The sequence below is a fragment of the Bos grunniens genome, chromosome 11 (genome assembly GCF_055505025.1).
Source record: "Bos grunniens cultivar Pamir isolate PY7600 chromosome 11, Bosgru_T2T1.0, whole genome shotgun sequence".
NCBI classification, from domain to species: domain Eukaryota; kingdom Metazoa; phylum Chordata; class Mammalia; order Artiodactyla; family Bovidae; genus Bos; species Bos grunniens.
The window spans coordinates 3,148,341-3,170,223 of NC_141175.1; the positions used below are offsets into that span (position 1 = coordinate 3,148,341).

General features: G+C 59.7%; 1 protein-coding gene across 8 annotated transcripts in view; it reads left to right on the forward strand.

Annotated features, from left to right (window-relative positions):
- Positions 1-21,883, forward strand: part of VAV2 (vav guanine nucleotide exchange factor 2) — a 187,151-nt gene that overhangs the window by 158,429 nt on the left and 6,839 nt on the right. For 4 of the 8 annotated variants that reach the window (XM_086324195.1, XM_086324190.1, XM_086324192.1 and 1 more), the window contains 14 exons: positions 2,085-2,170; positions 2,906-3,038; positions 4,302-4,316; positions 5,128-5,237; positions 6,647-6,748; positions 7,118-7,206; positions 11,689-11,705; positions 12,496-12,517; positions 13,471-13,598; positions 14,700-14,774; positions 16,036-16,088; positions 17,364-17,480; positions 20,432-20,519; positions 21,675-21,798. In XM_086324195.1, the coding sequence (XP_086180321.1) occupies positions 2,085-2,170; positions 2,906-3,038; positions 4,302-4,316; positions 5,128-5,237; positions 6,647-6,748; positions 7,118-7,206; positions 11,689-11,705; positions 12,496-12,517; positions 13,471-13,598; positions 14,700-14,774; positions 16,036-16,088; positions 17,364-17,480; positions 20,432-20,519; positions 21,675-21,798 (1,159 nt within the window). The remainder of the gene's footprint in view (positions 1-2,084; positions 2,171-2,905; positions 3,039-4,301; positions 4,317-5,127; positions 5,238-6,646; positions 6,749-7,117; positions 7,207-11,688; positions 11,706-12,495; positions 12,518-13,470; positions 13,599-14,699; positions 14,775-16,035; positions 16,089-17,363; positions 17,481-20,431; positions 20,520-21,674; positions 21,799-21,883) is intronic. The other 4 variants (XM_086324191.1, XM_086324197.1, XM_086324194.1 and 1 more) reach the window with 1 other exon arrangement.

The following is a 21,883-nucleotide window of genomic DNA, read 5'->3' on the forward strand; positions in this document are numbered from 1 at the left end:
CCCCTGGCCACCCCCGTTTGCGGTCCCTGGGAGGGACAGTGGAGAGGGTTTGGTCACCCTGTCCAGGAGCTGCCCTGGATTCTCCTCTCCACCTTGGCCTCTAGCAGGGTGATGCCTCACGGGACCTGATCCCTGGCTCCGTCAGAGGCTAAGCCTCGGGCGCTGGGTGAAGCATGCTGTCCTGCCGGGAGGGGAGACGGGCCATCCCAGGAAGCAGACCGGTGTTGCCCCCGCCCAACCGTGTCTGCGAGCGCCGGCCTCGCACAGTCTGTGGGACATTTAGCCGGGGTTTCTCCATCTAGGCACTGCTGACACCTGCAGCCAGCCACTCGTGGTGGGGGCGTCTGTCCTGTGTGTCATAGGATGGTGGGCTGCACCCCTGGTCTCTAGCCACTCAATGCCGGTAGAACCCCGTGCTTTGGGGGCCCAAGTGATGACCACCACACACACCTCCAGACGTCACCAGATGCCCCTGGGTGCAGAATCACCCTGGCCACAAACCACTGGTTTGCACACATTTTCACCTCCTGGTCCCTGAACTTACAGGGTCTCGGGGAGTGGCTGTCTAGGGCAGATCCCCGGGCTACCCCACCAGGGTCAGAAGAGCCCAGACGGGACTGCCTGTGCAGACATGGGGTGTGAAAACCACGTGTCATCCGCAGAGAAAACAGAAGTTACCAGACAGCGTTATGACTCGACTGATTTTTCTCTCCTGTCAGAGGGCAGAGGAGGTCAAGGGCGACTGTGCCAGGCTGTTGGCGGTGGTGTCAGTGCCCGGTGGGGCCTGGCCTGTCCGTCATCCCCTCTGAGTGTCAGATGTTTTCGATGGATGGACGGGCACTACTTTTGTAATGCAGCGGCTTTTATTTTTAAGTTTTCACGTACGGGCAGTTCTTGCTCATTAAATAGCAAAGATTAAACAGCAGGTGAGCAGGCGTGTGGTTTTCCTTGGACCCCGTCCGAGCAGGTGGACCTAGCGCCTGTCTTCCTGCACTTTGGAGATGAGACCTGAGGTCTCTGCGTCTGATCGGGGTGTTGGTCCCACCCTGCGTCACACCAATGCTGCACTTTTTTATTTTCTTTTAGAATCGTATTTATTTTTATTTTCGGCTGTGCTGGCCCTCGGTTTGCCGCACAGGCTGTCTCTGGTTGCGGTGAACGGGGGCTGCTCTCTAGTTAGGGTTTCTCACTGGGGCGGCCTCTCTGGCTTTGGGGCCCGGGCCCGGGGCTTGAGGACCGCAGCGGTTGCGATTCCTGGGCTCTAGAGCACAGGCTCAGTGGTTGTGGAACGCGGGCTTAGTTGCTCCGAAGCATGTGGGATCTTCCCGGACCAGGGATCGAACCCTTGTCTCCTGCATGAGCAGGTGGATTCTTTACCACTGAGCCACCAGGGAAGCCCCCACAATGCACGCTCAGTCGTGCTCTGGAAGCTTCTGGAAAACAGAAAACTCTGGAAGAAGATCCTGAGAGCCTCCATCGTAACTCTGGGCGAGCTGGCCCAGAGCACTTTGCAGCATCCCCTCCTTTATCTGTCGGCGTAGACGGGCGCAGGGCACCCTGTCCAGAGCGGTCTCTTGTGAATCAAAGCAGAGAGGTACAAACCAGGCGGAAAACGAAACTGAAATCCCTGCAAACCAGAGAGAGGGCTGTGACTCCGAGGCTCTTCCTGTGGCAAGTGAACCACAGGCAGGACCCCCGCCCCGCCTGCCCTCCGTCTGATAAGCGCTCTTTGTTCTCTTTTTGATTCGGTTTCTCCGGGTTGGGCGTCTGGCTTTCCCCACCAGGTTTCCACTCGGGCGCCACACAACAGCGGCCTGTTACCGTGAGCCCCCCCTCAATCGCCCTTTGTTGCCGCAGAGCTGGGGGGAGTCCAGAGTGGGGGCCTCAGGCCCAGTTCCTCCCCAGCCTCCCCTCCCCGCTCCATCCTCAGCAGCAGCCAGGAACCGCAGGGCTGGTCTCCCACGGCCCCCGCCTTCGGTTTCCGTGGGAAACGGCCGCCCTGGGCATGTGCCCACCTGCGTTTCTCTCCACGTAGGGAACGCACTCTGGCTCCTGGGCTCATGGCCTTCTCCTTTCTTTCCCAGCAAGTGAAACTGGAGGAATTCGGGAGACCGAAGATCGACGGGGAGCTGAAGGTCCGGTCCATAGTCAACCACACCAAGCAAGACAGGTGAGCGGAGCGGGCCCCGGGCTGGCGCACCCCGAGTCAGATGCCCCGCCCCGGGGGCACCCCACGCCCTCGCAGGTCTGGAAACAGCTTTTCCTGTGAATTCAGTTTCGGGTTGCTCCATTCTAAGTGCTTTCTTCCTTCTCTGAGAGCGACGGCCACTGGCTGCCCTGCCCGTGGCTGGCACTGCACGGGGCTGGGGGCCAGCCGGAGGCTCCTAGGGGTGGCTGTGTGAGTTCTTTGCCAAAGGGACGGTCAGGAGTGCCGGGTGGGGCACAGGAAAGCCCCTGGTGAGCTGGCGCGGCCCTAGTGTGTTCAGCCTTCCTCTCATACCTGCCATGTCCCAGGTCTGGGACCGTGGCCGGGGTCACAGCAGATATGAGCCCTGCCCCCACAGGGCTCCCAGTCCAGTGAGCAATGCACATGTCAGTGGGAGTGACCGTCGGAGGCCAGTGCTGTGAGGAAGGCCAACTTGAGGGGCAGAGGAGCCCATAAGCACCTCGGGCCTCTGGGGCAGGAGCCTAGGTGGGCTTCCTGGAAGAGGTGTAGGTGGGCTTCCTGGAGGAGGTGTATCTGGGAGCTGAGGCCTGGCTGAGGGGTCAGAGTTAGCCAGGGGGACGGGCTCAGGCTCGGGGAGGGAACAGCCCTCCTGCCGCCCACCCAGGCGCCCCTGGCTGTCACGTGACCTCAGAGCCCAGCTGGCCAAGCTGATGGGTCCCTGGCCGTGCTGCCGGGCAGGTACCTGTTCCTGTTTGACAAGGTGGTCATCGTCTGCAAGAGGAGGGGCTACAGCTACGAGCTGAAGGAGATCATAGAGCTGCTCTTCCACAAGATGACCGACGACCCCATGAACAACAAGGACGTCAAGAAGGTGGGCCCCGCTGGGGCTGGGCCAGGGGCAGGCGCTGACCCCGCTGAGGGAGGCGTCGTGGGGTGGCCGGACAAAGGGTGGTTGGTGGGCGGGCCGGCCTCTAGCCACTCTGTCAGGCCCAGCACCTCCCTGGTCTCTCGTCTGAGTCTTTCCTGGGGTTGGGGCGGGGGCCCCAAATCCAGATCCCAGCGCTCCAGTGAGGACGCTGAGTGGGGGCCCTGCCCGAGGCCTCTGGTAGAGTCCAGCCTTAGGCATCGGCGGCCTGGCTCCAGCCCCTGTGCCCGTGCAGCAAGAAACACTTCTGCCCCTCCCCAGCCCTCCCACTTTGGATGAAAGCTCTGGATGGGTCTTCCTATGGCTGTCAGACTCTGATGTTCAGACGGGGCTGTGGGCTGGTGCAGGAAGGGCCATGACTGATGAAGGCGGAGCCATGACTGATGAGGAGGGGCCATGACTTTGGGGGAGGGGCCATGACTGATGAAGGCGGAGCCATGACGGATGAAGGCGGGGCCATGACTGATGAGGAAGGGGCCATGACTGCTGGGGAGGGGCCATGATTGATGCAGAAGGGCCATGCGTGATGAAGGAGGGGCCATGACCGCTGGGGGTGGAGCCATGAGGAATGAAGGCGGGCCCATGACTGCTGGGGAGGGGCCATGACTGCTGGGGGAGGGGCCATGACTGATGAAGGCGGGGCCATGAGGGATGAAAGCGGAGCCATGACGGATGAAGGCGGGGCCATGACTGCTGGGGCGGGGCCATGCGTGATGAAGGAGGGGCCATGACCGCTGGGGGTGGAGCCATGAGGAATGAAGGCAGGGCCATGACTGATGAAGGCGGGGCCATGAGGGATGAAAGCGGGACCATGATGGATGAAGGAGGAGCCATGACTGCTGGGGGTGGGGCCATGACTCCTTCTGGTTCAGGGCTGCTCTGCCAAAGCTTCTGCTGAGCACCTAGCAGGTGCAGCCCTGGGCTGGGTGGGGGGTGCAGGGAACCAAAGTGCTAAAGAGCCTGGACTCTCGAGCTTACAGGTAGAAAGCAGTAGCTCCTCCCAGGCTCAGGGCTGAGGATGCACCCCACTATCCGCCCTGAGTGCAGCCTGTCGCCTTCCGCTCTGGGAGGAGGGCCTTGCCCTGGCTGCCCTGTCCCAGGGCACTTGGTGTGGGCTGTGTGCTGAGCTGTGGTCACCGACGCGGGGCTGGGCCAGGCTCCTTGATTACCTCATCTCCCCTTTTCCTTTCCTCTCCTCATGCTGCCTAGTCTCACGGGAAGATGGTAAGCCCCCAGCGCCCTGCTGCTCACCGACTTCGTGCATCTGGGCCTGGTGCTGACAGCTCTTCCCTGAGCCAGGAGTGGGGCCTGGGCGCTCTGGGGGTGGGGTCTGGGGGCTCTGGGTGGGGTTTGGGGGCTCTGGGGGTGGGGTCTGGGGCTCCAGGTGGGATCTGGGAACTACAGGAGTGAGGTCTAGGGGCTCCAGGGTTGGGGTCTGAGGGCTCCGGGTGGGTCTGGGGGCTCTGGGTGGGCCTGAGCCAGGCGAGCTCATGGCATTCCCTCGGCCTCGCCTTGGCCTCTGGCTTATGAGACGACACATGTTGATGATCACAGATCTGTCTGCAGTTGAGGGTGTGAAGTGACGCCCCCTGCCTCCCGCACTCCGGTCCCTGGAGGTTGAAGACAGGGTGCTTTCAGAGCTGGGGGGTTTTGTCTCCTCTCTGCCATCTTCTCTTTCTTCTTTCCGTCTTGCTCTCTTTTCCTTTTCCTCTCTAGCTTTTCTGACACAAACGGGCTCATATTTCCCAAACCCTTCTTCCTGGTTCCCTCCGGAGGCCCCGAGCACTGGGCCAGCCTGGTGGTGGCCAAGGGCTAGGCAGGCTGGGCCGGCTTTGCTCCCGTGGCCCATGGCCGCCTCTGCCTTTTTTTGTGTGTTTTCAGTTGCCCTACTTCAGACCAGTGAGTTTTTCTGGCATCACATTTAGGGAGTGGAAGTGGGTGGGCCGCCATCCTGGAGGGGCCCTGGGACATCTCGTTAGAGGGCACGCGCGTGCATGCCTGCGCCTGTTTCAAGCATGCTCCCGTCTCCCCGCAGTGGTCCTACGGCTTCTATCTCATTCACCTGCAAGGCAAGCAAGGCTTCCAGTTTTTCTGCAAGACAGAGGACATGAAGAGGAAGTGGATGGAGCAGTTTGAGATGGCCATGTGAGTCTGCCACGGCAGGGGTGTGCGGGTGGCTGGCCCCGTGTGGGCTTCTCAGATGAGAGGTCCTTCAAGTGACCGGAGGCTCAGCCTGTCTCTGTCGCCCTGGGTGAAGCCAGTCCCCTTCCCTGGGTGGCATTCTTGATCCTTAATCTACCAGCAGCCAGAGCCCCCGGAGCCGAGCCTCCCACACCTGTCTGGCTGGGCAGCCAGTGGCCAGGAACGGCCATGATGCCAGACGGACTCATGGTGACCTGGGTCCTTGGGGCCTTCCAGGCTGCGGATGGTCACCTTTGAGGAAAGCCCCAGAACCATTTGTCTGTGAAATCCAGGAGGAGCCCTAGTTGTCCCACAGAGAAAGCTGGTCACGGGGGTCCCCGGCCACATCACACCTTGAGGCCTGGGCGGCTGGGCCTGGGGCCTCGGGGCAGGTGCACTCGCCTCCCCTCCTGGTGGAAGGGCGATGCTGGTTCTGGGGTTATTGGGAGGCTCAAACAGGGTCCCACATGAGGCACGTCAGAGGAGGTGGCAGCCAGGCGGTGAGTCCCGCAGCTTCCAGGGGCTGTAATTTTCTCCCCATATTCTATTGTGAAAAATTTCAAGTATTTATCCAAAAATGTCGTGGTAAATGCCCAGGCTCCTGCATTCACACCTTGAGCTGCTCTGTCACACGCTGTCCCCCTGCCCCCTCCCCGCCCTTTCCTGGAGCCCCCTCCCCCCCCACCCCTCACCCTGTCCTGGAGCCCCCACCCCCCAACCCTGTCCTGGAGCCGCCTTCCCCCCTCCCCTCCCCGCCCTGTCCTGGAACCCCCTCCCCCCTCCCCCCCTCCCCGCCCTGTCCTGGAGCCCCCGCCCCCCATCTCCTCCCCGCCCTGTCCTGGAACCCCCTGCCCACCCCGCCCCCGTCCTGGAGCCCCCCACCTCCCGCCCTGTCTTGGAGCCCCCGCCCCCCACACCCTGTCCTGAAGCCCCCTCCCCCGCCTCCGCCCTGTCCTGGAGCGTCTGCTGGTGGACTCGCTCTGGTGAATTGCAGACACGGGTGCAGCCCCCGTGACATTTGAGGTGACCCACTGTGAGCTCGCGATTCATTTAGATTTTTCCATCTCGGGCTCGCACTCAGTGACATTCTTAGAGGGTTTGCTGAGTCGTGACGAGGGGTTGCCCTGGCCCACACCCAAGCCTTGTCCAGAGACAGCCCTTCACTGTCACCCTCAGAAACTTCTCAAAAGCCTCTGCTTGGACCCCCACCCTCCCCGGGGCGTCAGGGTGCCTGGGTAGGCCTGGGAGTTCTGGCAGCGCCCGGCTCTGCCTCCTGGCCCCCTACCCCCGGCCGCGTCCTGAGCCCAGCTGATTCCGGGGCTCCCGTGTCAGTGGGGCTCAGGGAACCTGGCACCCGCTCTCCCTCCCTCCAGGTCAAACATCAAGCCCGACAAGGCCAACGCCAACCACCACAGCTTCCAGATGTACACGTTCGACAAGACCACCAACTGCAAAGCCTGCCGCATGTTCCTCAGGTGGGGGCCCTGCCCTGCCCGCTCCCGGCCCCCGAGGGCGCCTGGGGCTGCCCCGTCCTGCATTCTCACCGCCCAGCGCCCCTAGGCCAGCGCTGCGCTGGGCCCCAGAGACCCAGGGGAGCGGCCCGTCTGTGTGGGCTCGGCCGGCCCTCGGTGCTTGGGATACAGTGGGGAGGGGAGGCGGTTTTCCCAGGGGGTCTGTCACAGGAGCTGCAGAGCCAGGCCAGGATCATCCAAGGGGAGGGCCGGCACCAGGCTGTGCGTTTGGGTGGGGGTCCTGGGAGCTCTGGGGCTGGGCTGGCTGCTCAGTGGGAGCACAAGGCCAGGCGGGCCGGGGCTCACCTCACCTCCCGCCCTCCCCTGGCACAGGGGTACTTTCTATCAGGGTTACCTCTGCACCAAGTGTGGCGTCGGGGCGCACAAGGAGTGTCTGGAAGTGACCCCTCCCTGCAAGATCAGTGAGTACCGACCCCACCCCGCCTATGGGGCACAAGCCCCAGGGGCCGGCCCATCCCTCACAGTGGCCCCACAAGACAGGGACCAGATGAGGAAACCGAGGCTCAGGGCGGGGGCATGTGCCCCTGGGCACACAGGCTCAGCCTGAGAGCCGGCTGGGGCGCCACGGCCAAGCCCTCCTCCGAACCTCACTCTTGCTGGCTTTGCTCTGCCTCTTCAATGCCTTCAATGTCTTCTGCCTTTTCTCTGCCACACTACAGTTAAGACCCTGGACCCCTACCTGGCCCAGGGCACAGAATGTTCTTGGCAGTTCGTGGAGATTTCCCTTCACAGAGGAACACCTTGGCCCCCGGTTCTCTTGCCCCGTTTGTAGATGGTTCCCCTGCATGCCCAGCATTTATTACACAAGGCTCCCCTTGGCCCCGAGCCCATTTGTCAGATGGGAAGGCTGAGGCTCCTCTGAATCATGTTGGTTTGGGGGATGAGCTGGGGGAGTTCCCAGCCTAGAGCTGCTGGATGGCAGCTGGAAGCCTCAGACGGTTCCGAAAGATTGCAGCCGCCGTGGTGAGGGCTGGCTGCCCGTGTGATCTGGGCACGGGCCTGTGCTGAGCGTCAGCACCGCGCTCCGTGCTTCACGTGGGCTCATCCGCCCCATTGGCCCCATGAGACAGGGCGGCTACACTGCCATCCACGCCCGGGGGACCTGTGCTCAGAGAGGCCTGACACGCTCCAGGTAGACGGCAGCACTTGCCAGGCCTGCTGATCACCCAAGATACCAGCATGCAGAGCAGGAGAGTTTTTGTCAGTTCCTCATTTACTGCGACTGCTGGCCCAGGACCCTGACCGGGGAGGAGGGTCCGACAGGTCAGCCCGGACCCCCTCGTCCCAGCTGAGCCCGCTGCTGCCCATACTGGCCCAGCGGAGCCCTGCTGCTCTGCTCCAGGCTGGAGGAAGCCGCCGGCCCCCCGGCCCCAGAGAAGGAGGCTTTTCCTCTTTGCCTGTGGATACCGCCCTCTGGTGGCCGTGTGTCCTTCATGTCGAGAGACCGGACGGTTCATTTCTTTTGACTTTTTTTTTGTGGTCTTGAAAGTAACATTTATTTGTCAAAAATAATAGAGGGGCAAAAAAAGAGAAGAAATGGAATAAAGAAGAAAATAATCATCTCTTATGAGCGTATTAAGAAATAATCGAAGGTGGCATTTGGCATATTCCCCGACTAGCTTTCTAAGTTTTAAATAATCTTGTTGTTTCTCTTTGCCCTCGGATTGTTAAATACCCACTTTCATACAAAATGCGGAGGAATGTAAAGGAGATAAAAGCAACTCGTGGTCACGCCAGGCAAAAACACCGCTGGTGGCCATCACGTGCCTTCTTCCTTTTTTTCCAGACCCCCCATGCCAATCCTCTTTAGGTTTGCGTGGTTTTCGTATGTAGAGCTGGGGGCTTCCCAGGTGGTGCTAGTGGGAAAGAACCCGCCTGCCAATGCAGGAGATGTAAGAGACACGGGTTTGATCCCTGGGTTGAGAAGATCTCCTGGAGGAGGAGGGCACGGCAGCCCACTCCAGTATTCTTGCCTGGAAAACCCTATGCACAGAGGAGCCTGGCGGGCTACCATCCACGGGGTTGCACAGAGTCGGACACGACTGAAGTGACTTAGCATACGCACGTACAGCCGAGGCCTCACCGGACAGGCAGGGGTGTGTCTTTCGCAAGCTGACGTTGTCAGCATCCTTCCCGTGACTCTGAGAGCCCCTGGTGGGCACTGGGCTTTGTTTTAAGAGGTCGTGGTTCCCCCAACAGAATGGGAAAGAGTAGAGATCTCTTCAAGAAAATTAGAGATACCAAGGGAACATTTCATACAAAGATGGGCTCGATAAAGGACGGAGATGGTATGGACCTAACAGAAGCAGAAGATATTAAGAAGAGGTGGCAAGAATATACAGAAGAACTCTACAAAAAAGATCTTCACGACCCAGATAATCACAATGGTGTGATCACTGACCTAGAGCCAGACATCCTGGAATGTGAAGTCAAGTGGTCCTTAGAAAGCATCACTATGAACAAAGCTAGTGGAGGTGATGGAATTCCAGTTGAGCTACTTCAAATCCTGAAAGATGATGCTGTGAAAGTGCTGCACTCAATATGCCAGCAAATCTGGAAAACTCAGCAGTGGCCACAGGACTGGAAAAGGTCAGTTTTCATTCCAATCCCAAAGAAAGGCAACACCGAAGAATGCTCAAACTACCGGATAATTGCACTCATCTCACACGCTAGTAAAGTAATGCTCAAAATTCTCCAAGCCAGGCTTCAGCAATATGTGATCCGTGAACTTCCTGAAGTTCAAGCTGGTTTTAGAAAAGGCAGAGGAACCAGATATCAAATTGCCAACATCCCCTGGATCATGGGAAAAGCAAGAGAGTTCCAGAAAAACATCTATTTCTGCTTTATTGCCTATGCCAAAGCCTTTGACTGTGTGGATCACAATAAACTGTGGAAAATTCTGAAAGAGATGGGAATACCAGACCACCTGATCTGCCTCTTGAGAAATTTGTATGCAGGTCAGGAAGCAACAGCTAGAACTGGACATGGAACAACAGACTGGTTCCAAATAGGAAAAGGAGTACGTCAAGGCTGTATATTGTCACCCTGTTTATTTAACTTATATGCAGAGTACATCATGAGAAACGCTGGGTTGGAAGAAGCACAAGCTGGAATCAAGATTGCCGGGAGAAGTATCAATAACCTCAGATATGCAGATGACATGACCCTTATAGCAGAAAGTGAAGAGGAACTAAAAAGCCTCTTAATGAAGAGGAGAGTGAAAAAGTTGGCTTAAAGCTCAACATTCAGAAAACGAAGATCATGGCATCCGGTCCCATCACTTCATGGCAAATACATGGGTAAACAGTGGAAACAGTGTCAGACTTTATTTTTCTGGGCTCCAAAATCACTGCAGATGGTGACTGCAGCCATGAAATTAAAAGACACTTACTCCTTGGAAGGAAAGTTATGACCAACCTAGACAGCATATTGAAAAGCAGAGATATTACTTTGCCAACAAAGATCCGTCTAGTCAAGGCTATGGTTTTTCCTGTGGTCATGTATGGATGTGAGGGTTAGACTGTGAAGAAGGCTGAGCGCCAAAGAATTGATGCTTTTGAACTGTGGTGTTGGAGAAGACTCTTGAGAGTCCCTTGGACTGCAAGGAGATCCAACCAGTCCATTCTGAAGGAGATCAGCTCTGGGATTTCTTTGGAAGGAATGATGCTGAAGCTGAAACTCCAGTACTTTGGCCACCTCATGTGAAGTGTTGACTCACTGGAAAAGACTCTGATGCTGGGAGGGATTCGGGGCAGGAGGAGAAGGGGATGACAGAGGATGAGATGGCTGGATGGCATCACTGACTCGATGGACGTGAGTCTGCGTTAACTCCGGGAGTTGGTGATGGACAGGGAGGCCTGGCGTGCTGCGATTCATGGGGTCGCGGAGTTGGACAGGACTGAGCGGCTGAACTGAACTGAACTGGTCCCCCAAGGGCAGGTACATGGCCACTCTCTGTGTCTCTGCCCTGCCCCAGCCCCTCCTGGCTTTTTCTCCTCTGCACAGTCCAAGCTGCTTCCTTTCCTCCCACGTGCTTATCTTTCCTCCTGGTCTCAGGCAACATTCCTCGGCTCCACCTCTGGGCCGGGCAGGTTTACCTGTCTGCTGCCCCCAGGGCCAGGATGTCCCAGGGAGATGCCGGCCCCTCCCAGGGCACCTCTCCCCAGGAATCCTCCCCTGGGGGCACCAGCTGCCTGCCTGCCCGGTGCCTGATGCCCCTAACCTCTGCTCTTCAGGGTCGGATTCCTGCGTCTGCCCAAGGCAGGCTGCGACCGCGAGTGTGAGGTGGTGTTGAAGGCCGTTCAGCCACACGTCAGCTGCTGTGGCGCTTGCTTTGTCCAGCGGTGGAGTTGGCCGCCCGGCTGGATGGATGGCTGGGGCCCAGCCCGGCACTGTGTCCTCCCCTAGGGTCACCCCAGGGCAGGCGAAAAGAATCTCTAGAATGTTCACCTTCCATCTGACAAGCTGGAGTGCCCGTGTGTGAGAACGGGTGGGCTGACAGAGTAGCTCGCCTCCTGTCCCTGGCCTATGGCGGGCGTCACTAGTCAACGGGGGCTCTCTCCCCTTTGGGCTGGGGTTCTGCCCAGTGGCTGGGGAGCTGCTGCCTGGGAGCAGAGTTGGTTCGTGCAGGAAACCTGTTGGCCGTGGGGGGCTCTCCCATGGGCCCCCCATAACCAGAGCTCAAAATCTGTTGTTAGAAGTAACTGAGGGATTTTCACGGTCACCAGCTGGGCATGTCCACAATCCTTGTCTGCGCCCACGGGCCTTGATGCGCCCCTCCTGGCACACTTGGGCGCCCCCAGCGGCTCTCGTCGTGAGGCGATAGCCCCCCGGTCCACAGTCCTGGCCCCTTGCCCTCTGACCCCCGTGTGCTTCCGTTTCAGGTTCTCCTGCAGACCCGGTGAGTCCGCAAAAGCGTTCCCTTCCTGCTGCCCTGCACCACACGCTGCGCTGTGCCCAGAGCCAGAAAGACCCAAGCATTCCAGCCCTCAGGCCCGTGGGGCCAGGCTGGCTCGCAGAGCCCCGTTGGTTACGAGGGCCCTTTGTTTTCCATTGTGGTCACCACACAGAAACGGGTCCCCAGGCGCAGCCTCCTGGCCCGACAGCTTGTCCCCCTGCCCAGCTGCCACCCGTGCCGCCTCCCCGAGGTCCTGCTGGTGGCCGTGGGTGCTAGGATCCGCCACAGGCATCCACCCACCTCCCTCCCGTCCTGACTCAATGTAGCACCCTGTCTTGAACTAATCAGAGATGAAGTTACTGAGCTCACTTATGGGGTGTGGACATCACATCTTTCCCCGGCCATGCAGTCCAGCACTTAGGCTCTTACGTGGGGTGCAGAGATGCCCTCCAGGAGGAGCGAACACCCCACACTTATTGTGTGCAGCAGGACCTGCCCCAGCCAGAGAAGACAAGCCCCGGGTGGAGTGGTCAGGGCAGGCTTCCTGGAGGAGGTGGAAGTTAGTGGTCAGGGATGGGAAGGGGAAGAGGACAAATGTCCCGGGGCTGCGGAGGGGCGCTGAGGTGGAGGGTGGAGGTCCCACGGGGGAACTGTCACAAGTCCCTGTGGGTGTCCAGGACGTGTCCCTCTGCTCTGTCCCCCCTGCCTTGACGTCTCTCATTGGGTGTAGGGGTGGGGGTGTCTTGCTTGGGCGGCCTTCCGTCCTTACTGTCATCTGTCCTTGCCCTCACAGGATGCCTCTGGAGCGGGGCCAGGTGAGTCTGGGACTTGGGCCTTCTCTGCTGTCGTCCTTGTCGGGGGTCACCCTGGGAGCCTGGGCCTAGCCACGGTGGCTGCTGGCTTCGCCCCAAGGTCTCAGCTCCGGGCCCCCAGGGTCTGTGCGCCCTCTGGCCCCATCTCCCTCCCGCCTCCATGCCACCTCCCCTGGGAGCCGTCTTAGTTTCTATCGACACAGCGCCAGGGGTGGGGACAGGGCCCAGCCTGCCCAGGGTCCCTTCAGCCCAGGAGAGACTCTGAGCTGCGGCCTGGAGGCCCCGCACGGAGCAGATATCTGTGCTCCCAGCTTCTCCCGTCCCCCGTGTCCCGGTGGCTCTGAACTGGGCAAAAGGAGACTGAAAGCGTCAGGCTCGACGCAGCCCGAGCTGCAGGCAAAGTCCAAGCCAATCACGAAAGCCAATCAAACAGGCCAGTCAAAGAAGCCGCGTTCCCGCCTCCGGGGCACCAGTGTCAGAACCAGACCCGGCAGACGCGGCCCATGCAGGGCTGGGCCAGTCAGCGCAGGGCTCGAGAGACCCACAAGTTCTCGGGGGGCGCAGCCGGGCCCCCGTGTCAGCCCTGAGCAGTCAGTGGCTCGGTCGGCCGTTGACCCCGCCCCCGTCTCTAACGGGAGGAATGCATGGTCTCCTGCTCCACGCAGCGCTCCGCCACAGATCCCACGGTGTCTGGAGGAAGACACATAAAGTGCTCTCTAAAAACAGGTTACCGTTATGGAAATGACACCCTGAACCTGTTCATCACATAAATAGTTTATTGATACTTATGATGTTTAAGGAAGAGACATGCGAGTCTTAGGGGAAGATTTCAAGGAGGAACGCGACAGGGCCCCGTCCACGTCCAAGAGCCCCAAGGGGTCCGAGAAGGCCAGGGAGGCCAAGGGCGCCTTGGACGACGTCACCAAGCCAGGCCTCTCCGGCCCTGTCCTCCGCAGGTCCCAAGATGGTGGCCGTGCAGAATTACCATGGCAACCCCGCTCCCCCCACGAAGCCGGCGCTGACCTTCCAGACGGGCGATGTGATCGAGCTGCTGAGAGGCGACCCCGAGTCTCAGTGGTGGGAGGTGGGTCCCGGGAGGATCTCGCCCCCAGCTGCCCCCTCCTCACTCCCCAGGGCAGAAGTGGAGAGTGCTGCGTTTCCAGGCCGGGCTGGGCTTGGGGTGCTACACCATCAGAGAGAAAATGGCTGTTCGCAGGGCCTGGGTGTCAGGGTGTCTGCTTTGACGTGGCAGGGGGAGCAGCGTCCCCTCGCCAGAGAGACCGTTGTCGTCTGAGCCCTTTCCCTGCAGCCTCCTGCCTGGGCTGCGTCCTGTACGTACAGACCACGCCTCTCCCACCCTGCTTCCCAGCCCGCCCCAGCGCTGGGGGACAGCATGTCCGAGGCCCTGCACAGCCATCCCCCAGGAGACACAGGTCCCCGTGATGGTCTGTGGTTCTGGGCCGAGAATCCTGCTGTTCCAGTTAGGGGGCCCGAGAAGGGGGGTGGGGTGGCCAATGCTGCTGCTCTCCTAAGCCCCGTCCCCGGGGGTCCACACGGCGCCCCAGGGACCCAGGGCACTTCCCGCCCGGGGACCGCAGTGACCTGCTTAGAACTGACGCTAGCACACGTGTTCGTCAGCGTCCGAGTCACGCGTGCGGTGCTTGTCACTGCGTCCTCACTCACGGACTCGCTATGCTAGGCTGTGCCTCATGTAACTGATTCAGTGGCTGTGGTCCGGTCTCCCCCACGCTGACCCGGCCACCCGCTGCCCCTCCTCTCCCCGGTGTCCCCGGGGCCGTGAGGTCTGAGTGGCCCTGCAGAGACACTTGGCTGATGGGAAGGTGGGGGCTGCTGGGGGGACCTTGGGAGGGAGCGGGGAGAGTGAATCCCCGACCCCAGGTCCATGATCCCCTGACGGCTTGGGAAGGGCCGGTGTGGATAAGAGGAGACGGCTTCCGGGAGAGAGAGTTTATCCCTTCTCTGGGGCCTCAGTGTCTTTGGGAAGTGGGGTGCCCCCCACTTCACCTTCCTGCCCAGAATGGCTCTGAGTTCAGCTCAGGTGACAACAGGTGATGCTGTAACAGGCTTCTCAGGGACTCCCCTCGTCCTCCGTGGGATAACTCCCTGCCTCCCCCAAAACTAGCCAGGCCAGGCCCCGCACACCCTGACCTCTGTCCACCCCCAGGGTCGGCTGGTGCAGACCAGGAAGTCAGGCTACTTCCCCAGCTCGTCTGTGAAGCCCTGTCCTGTGGATGGAAGGGTGAGTACTTTTCATGGAAGCTTCTGGAGCGTGAGGCCAGGCTGCCGTGAGTGCCGAGAACATCCTTCTCACTCAGGACACCCTGGGCTTGTTCAGGCCATCGCGAGCTGGCCTCAGAGCTGGGACGGGAGTCCAAGAGGCAGGGGTGCCCTCCTGGTGGGAAGACATGGCTGGTCTTAAAAACACTAAAATGGGCATCTCTGTAGCAGGTATCACGGACCAGAGACCAGCTGCCTGTCTTCAGCTTTTAGGGCCTTCATAGGTCTTCTCCCTCAAACATAGAGATGCAGAGCTAGGGACTGTGTTATTTAGAAAAGAGGCGATATGGCATTTCTTTCATTTGAGTGCTGTGGAGCAGATCCTGCTGTGTTACAAACGGCATCTCGCTGTCAGCCGTGAATGAAGGCATCACCCCCATTCCCCCAGGAAAAGACAGCTAAGACTGAGAGAATGAAACTTCTCCCAAAGTGGCAGCAGGCAGGTGCAAGGCTCCTGGGAGTCCTGGAGCGCCCATCGGGCCCTGCCTGGCCTGCGGCCCCACTGCCCAGCCTGCCGCTTCCGCGCAGGCCATTGCCCCGGTGAAGGAGAAAGCATTTTTGGACGTGCCTTGCTGACAGGGCAAGGGGACCAGACAGCAGAGGAAGAAAATGTCGCTAACTCACTGAGTGGCCTGTGTGTGTTGCGGGAGGCACTTCCTGGCCCTGGGCCTCAGTTTTCCCATTGGCATGGTGACTGGGGTGGGGTGGGGACAGGTAGTCTGGCATTTTTACCCATCCTGTGGTCTGGTGAGGGGGCCCGGGGGGAGGGCTGTGGCCACTAAGGGCACAGCGTGGGGTCTGCAGAGTGGCACGGTTCACCTGCAGATGGAGCCCTCCGCCTGCAGACACTACTGCCGGCCCCATGCCCACCCTTGGGGCTGCAGCCGTCTGCACAGAGAACAGGAGGGTAGGGTGTGCTCCTGTCCACTGCTGAGAAGTCCCAGCAGCCTTTGGGTTGCTCTCTTCCTTCTAACAGTGCACTGGTCGTTGAGTGCTATACGTTCATTCATTCAGTCAATCATTCATTCAGTCAAACCCACCGAGTACCTGCCTAGAGACGGTGCGTCCCGGCACCTCCCACGCCAGTGGCTCTGGGTGAGAGTTCACAGATGTGCTGGGAGCCAGGGCTGGGCCCCCCAGCTCACCGATGATAGGAAACCGCTGGTCCCCACGCTGTGGACAGTCCCTGGGGAGACACTGACCCCAGCATTCTCTCCTGCCAGCCACCCATCAGCCGGCCGCTGTCCCGGGAGATGGACTACACGGCATACCCCTGGTGAGTGGGTCAGTGGGTCCCCTTCGTGCTGGGGGCGTGAGGTCCCTGGCTGCCCCTCGTGTCTCCAGGGTGGCTGAGCCCAGCTGGACGCGGCCCCTTCTCCCCTTCTCCCCTTCTCAGCTGTGAGTCGCTGGGAAACAGGGAGAATATTCTGTACCCCAGGCAGCTGTTTCCCTGTAACAAACAGATAGATCATCAGGTTAGAACATTAGGAGAAGGAAACCTTTTTTAAATGAGATCTTACTTGAGTATAAAATATAGAAAAGGAGTTGTGAAAGTGTTAGTCGCGCAGTTGTGTCCAACTCTTAGTGACCTCATGGACCGTAACCCGCCAGGCTCCTCTGTCCATGGACTCTCCAGGCAAGAAGACTGGAGTGGGGCCATTTCCCTCTCCAGGGGATCTTCCTGACCCAGGGATCAAACCAGGTCTCCTGCATTGCAGGCAGATTCTTCACCATGTGAGCCATGTATTTAAGGCCAAAAGTTATAACTGTATTTACTCACACAGTGCTTGATGAGAGAGGTGGGGCTGTTTGATGAATAAATGTGAGTGTGGATGTGGGAGGCGTGAGTCTCACGTGCAGGTCGGCCTGGGCTCTAGCTTTTATCACCCCGTCTGCAGGCTCACCCGCTGCCTGGGACCGGGGCTCAGCCGCCACACCCGTGTCTCTGAGACCCCAGGGTCTGTTCCCTCTAGTACACTATTCACTGCATTTGAATGTGGAGGGTGGAGGACTTGCCTGTGATTCTTCACTTGAGGCACAGAATTTCAGTTTTCTAATGAATCCATTTACAGAAGTCCCAACTCAGCCCTACAGGGAGGTGCGAATGGGGTCAGGCTTTGTTCTGGAGAAGAGACGGGCTGTGGGTGGGCTTCATTTTCATAGAGATGGAGAGAAAAGCTTCCAGACACAAAGGGTTAGAACACAAAACAAGACCCTACGTGAGCAGTTTGTGTTTTTTTCTTCTTCCTAAACAGTAAGAATTTGGAAAGGACATTTTGATCTAATGCCTTTTCCCTGAATGCCTCTTGCAGACCCTGGGTTCTGGAGGGTGAGACCCAGGTGGACTGGCTGGGTCTGGGCCCTCTTCTCCACCCTGTGCGCTGGCACGTAGATGCCCCGCCCCTGTCTCCTCTGGGCCCCGCCCACCCCTCGCCCCGCCTCCTGGGGGCGTGGCCTCGCTTCCCAGTAGGCTCTTAAGCAGTAAGTTAGAGGCCGGCTGGTTATCCTTCAGGCCGTGTGACACAAGGCTCCGTCTCCTCCTCTGCTCCAGGTTTGCTGGAAATATGGAGAGGCAGCAGACCGACAACCTGCTCAAACCCCACGCCAGCGGGACCTACCTAATCAGGGAGCGGCCGGCGGAGGCCGAGCGCTTTGCCATAAGTATCAAGTACGTGGAGGCTGGGGGTCAGGGAGACCCCTGCCCCAGTGCCGTTCTGAATCGGGCGTCCACATCCCCACCAGATCCTGGGCTTGCTGGGTGTGGCCTTGGGACGTGCCGCCCACACTGCGCGCTTTAGGCATGAAAGGCTTCAGCCCACGGCCTTGGGGCTGGGATCCCCCTGCCCCGAAGCTGCCCCCTCCTGGGTCTCCTGTCTCCTCTTCAAAGGACAGAAGCTGACTGGTGGCTGGTCGCCACTTGCACAGGACACACCCTGGACCAGTGTCTCGGGCCAGTGAATAGAGGGCTCTGGTTTGCTGTGACCTCAGCGGGGTCAGGAGCCCCGAGCACAGTGGTCTGTGTCCAGGGAAGCCCTCCTCGGGTCTGCTGGGTGGGTGCTGGTGCGAGGGATGGGGGAGGTCCATGGCAGGGCCACTGGGTGCTTTGAGTGAGTAACAGAAGTCTGGTATCAAGTGAGTAACAGATGTCGACATGAGGGAGCAGGGAGACCTTTTCTGTAGGAGACAGGAGCGCCTCTGGCTGTTAGGGGCAGACAAGAACCAAGCTCAGCGGGGCCACACCCAGGTCCTGAAGACACAGCCCGCTCCCATTCTTCCGTTTCAGCTTTTGCTCTCCCCTCTATCTACACCAGCCTCCTCTACATCTGGGCCCAGTGGGGGCTGAGGGCATGGATGCCCCAGCAGTGGGGGCCAGTGATGACCCGAGCACTTGCCACTGGCCAGCACGTGTGTGCGCACGTGTGTGTACATGTGTGAATGTGTGTGAGTGCGTGTGAATGTGTGTGAGTGTGCACGTGTGAATGTGTGCGCACATGTATGTGCACATGTGTGAACGTGTGTGCACATGTGAGAGCATTGTGCACCCGTGTATGTATGTGGATGTGCGTGCACGTGTGTACATGTGTGAATGTGCACGTGTGAGTGTGTGCACGTGTGAACATGTGTGTGAGTGTGTATGTTGTGAGAACGTGTGTGAATGTGTGCACGTGTGTATGTGTGTGAATGTGCGTGCACGTGTGTACATGTGTGAATGCGCGTGTGCGTGTGTGCATGTGTGAACGTGTGTGTCATGAGAACGTGTGTGCATGTGTGTCGTGAGAACATGTGTGCACATGTGCACGCACGTGTGTACATGTGTGAATGCACGTGTGCGTGTGTGTGCACGTGTGAACATGTGTGAGCGTGTGTCAGAATGTGTGTGCATGTGTGTGTCGTGAGAACGTGTGTGCACATGTACACACACTTGTGTACATGTGTGAACGTGTGCGTGTGTGAATGTGTGCACATGTGTGTGCACGTGTGTGAACCTCCCCCTTCCCCCCCCACATTACTGAGGGGTCTGCAGGTGGTCATTCCCTGGTCATCCAGGGCAGGGTCTCACTGTACAGAATGGCTCCTGGAGGACCTCCAGGTGGGAGTGCTGCAGGTCGGGATCTGGGGAACCAGGAGGAGTTGAAACTGAAGATGAGACCCCTCACCCAAGTGGACAACCTGCCTTGGTCCCCACGGCCTTTCTAAGAGGCCCCACAAATGTTTGGGCCTGAAAACAATGCACTGGTTTTTCTAAAATGCAAAAACCAGAGGACGCCTGAAGATGTTCACTGAAAGCGACAGCTGTCCAGTGGCCTCCAGCTGGACGTAGCCTGGGCCACCCGGCACGTAGGACTGCTCTCGAGCCGAGGTCAGCTGTGCCTGCCATGGGTGATGGGCTTGGTGAGGTGTGGCCCAGTGTGGGCGGGGCCTCCCACCGCAGCAGTCTTGGCAGGGCCCCAGGAGAGCAGAGGAGCATGAGGCTTGATGGCAGGTCCATGGCAGAGCTGTCCCTCACCTGATGGGAATTCATGGAGCACCTTCTGGGTCCCGGGCCCGTAGGGCTCTGGAGTGGGGCTCAGAGGGCCTTGTCCAAGGAGCTTGGCAGGGGGGAGGTGAGCACGCTCACTCACTTTGAATCCAGGAGAAGCAGGGTGGGGGCTGTTCCACAAGGCCCCACTGGGGAGGAGGCTGGCCAGCTTGCGTACGCTTACTTAACAGCTCTTTATTCCGTCCACTGGTTTCCAGATGGTAAACCAACCTTGCATTCCTGGAATGTTGCATTTAACTGTGGTGTAAAGTCCCTCTCATATGTCGGTGTGTATAGGTGTGCATATGGAGAGAGAGTCACTATAATGATGGTCTGTTGAGGATTTGTGCCTCTCTCGTCCTAGAGGATGTTGGGGTGTGGTTTTCTGTACTCCTGATGTCTTTGGCTTTGGAGTCAGCTGGCAAGGGGCGGGGTGGTATTTGGAAGGGAGGGGTACAAGCTCTCCTTTGAGGCCACATTTGAGTTGAGATCTGGCACACGAGGCAGGGTCCTGAGGGTGGCAGGAGGCTGAGCATTCCGGGCTGAGGGCGCTGCCCATGCCAGGGCCTTGAGGGCCTGTGCTCGGCGTGTCTGAGGAAGAGCCCCTCCAGGGGCGAGGGTGCGGAGGAGGAGAGTCTTAGGAGACAGTGGCACAGCTGGGGTGAGGCCACGCCCCTCAGGCCTCACGGACTGAGGTCAGATCTCTGCCTTACAAACGGTGCTGCAGCGGAAGCCTCAGGGTGGGGGCGGGGGGAGGCAGGGAGGGAGACGTCCCCAGTGCAGACAGCAAGCAGCATCTGGGATGGACGTCTCCGCAGGGCTGCGGGGAGGACGGGTGTGGGGCTCTGGGGCCCTAGGCCTTGGCTGACCCGGGAGTTTGGGCTTCAGACAGACCAGGCGGCCTGGTGGATGGATGGACAGACGGTCTGAGGCAGGCCCAGGCTGGGGTGGGGGAGAGGGCCAAGAGGGAGCAGCGAAGAGCAGGAGGTGTGGGCCGGGGGCCCGGGTCTTTGCTCCGGCACACGTGCAGTGAGCCCGGAGCCCTGCGGGGCTGGGGCCGCGCGGCCTGCAGTGACCACCGCGCCCGTGTGCTTGGCCAGGTTCAACGACGAGGTGAAGCACATTAAGGTGGTGGAGAAGGACAGCTGGGTCCACATCACAGAAGCCAAGAAATTTGAGAGCCTCTTGGTACGTGGTCCTGGGGAGCTCCCACTGGCCCGTCCCCGAAGGTGGGAGGAGGGCCTAGGTCTCCCACTGAGGCCACCCCAGGGAGGAGCCCAGCAAGTGTCCTGCAGGCCAGGCTCCCAGTGGGGAGGGCCCAGCAAGTGTCCCCCACCGCTGGGCTAGGGGCTGCTCTTCTACGGTGGGGTCGGGGGTGCTTCCAGTGTGAGAAAGATCCAGGAAAGCTGGTCTGTAAGGCACCTTGGGACCGGTAAGGCAGCTCCCAGGTCAGCACCTCTGTCCCCCAAACCCTGAGGTGGACAGCAGGGTCACCAGCCTCCCACAGCCCGTTCACGCCGAGCCTCTGCGGGAGCCAGAAACTGAGGCCCAGGGAGGCTGCATCCAGGTCTGGCTGCCGGCCGGACTCACGCACATGGGGCTTCCGGTGCCTGCCCCCGCCTCGCCCAGAACTGTCCCGGCCCAGCCAGAAAGCCATAAATACATGAACAGTCCTCCTTAAAATGATTTAAAGTTAGACCCAGTGTTTCTTTGCTCAATCACACGTGTTGCGTGTGTGGAGACCGTCTAACCCGAGCACGTGGGCTCTCAGACGTCCCACTGTGGCCGCAGGAAAGCCCACGGTAAAAGGGAAAGTGCCCCACAACGTGCCCCCAACCCTGATGTTCTTGTTTCAGGGTGAGTCCCCCCAGCCTGGAGTGGAGCCCAGGCGTGGTTTATGGGTTCCTTTTCCAGACAATGCCACTGTTCACACGGACCCAACCTTAGTTTACCTCTGGGCACAGTGAACACTCACCAGGGGGACGGCCCTCTCTCTTCCAGCCCCGCTGTAGCTGCACGGCACTCAGTCACGTGGATACGCTGTGCATTCTAGAAGCACTTCCCTGCTGTTGGGTGGGTGGGGGTTTCTGATTTTTTCCTGTTGTGAAGAGTGTTGCAGGGCGTGTCTGTGGCCATCCGTCCTGGCCTTCTTCCCGCGGCTCTTCCTTTAGAAATGTTTGGGAGAGAAATTGCAGGATCAAAAGTCTTTGCCATACTGACCGCGCCCCGCCCCCTGTCTGGGAGCTGAGGTCGGCGGCGGCTAGGAGGAGGGGCAGAGGCGGGGCAGGGCTCCCGGGAGGACTGCCTGGAGGCGGAGGCAGCAGTGCCACGTGCATCCTGCAGGAGCTGGTGGAGTACTACCAGTACCACTCGCTCAAGGAGAGCTTCAAGCAGCTGGACACCACACTCAAGTACCCGTACAAGGCCTGGGAACGCACAGCCTCCAGGGCCTCCAGCCGCTCCCCAGGTAACGCCCCTTCCAGGAAGGCTTCCGGTGGACCTCCCTGACCTAGGCCCGAGCCCCTTCCCGATTCCCGCCCCTGGGAGGGGTG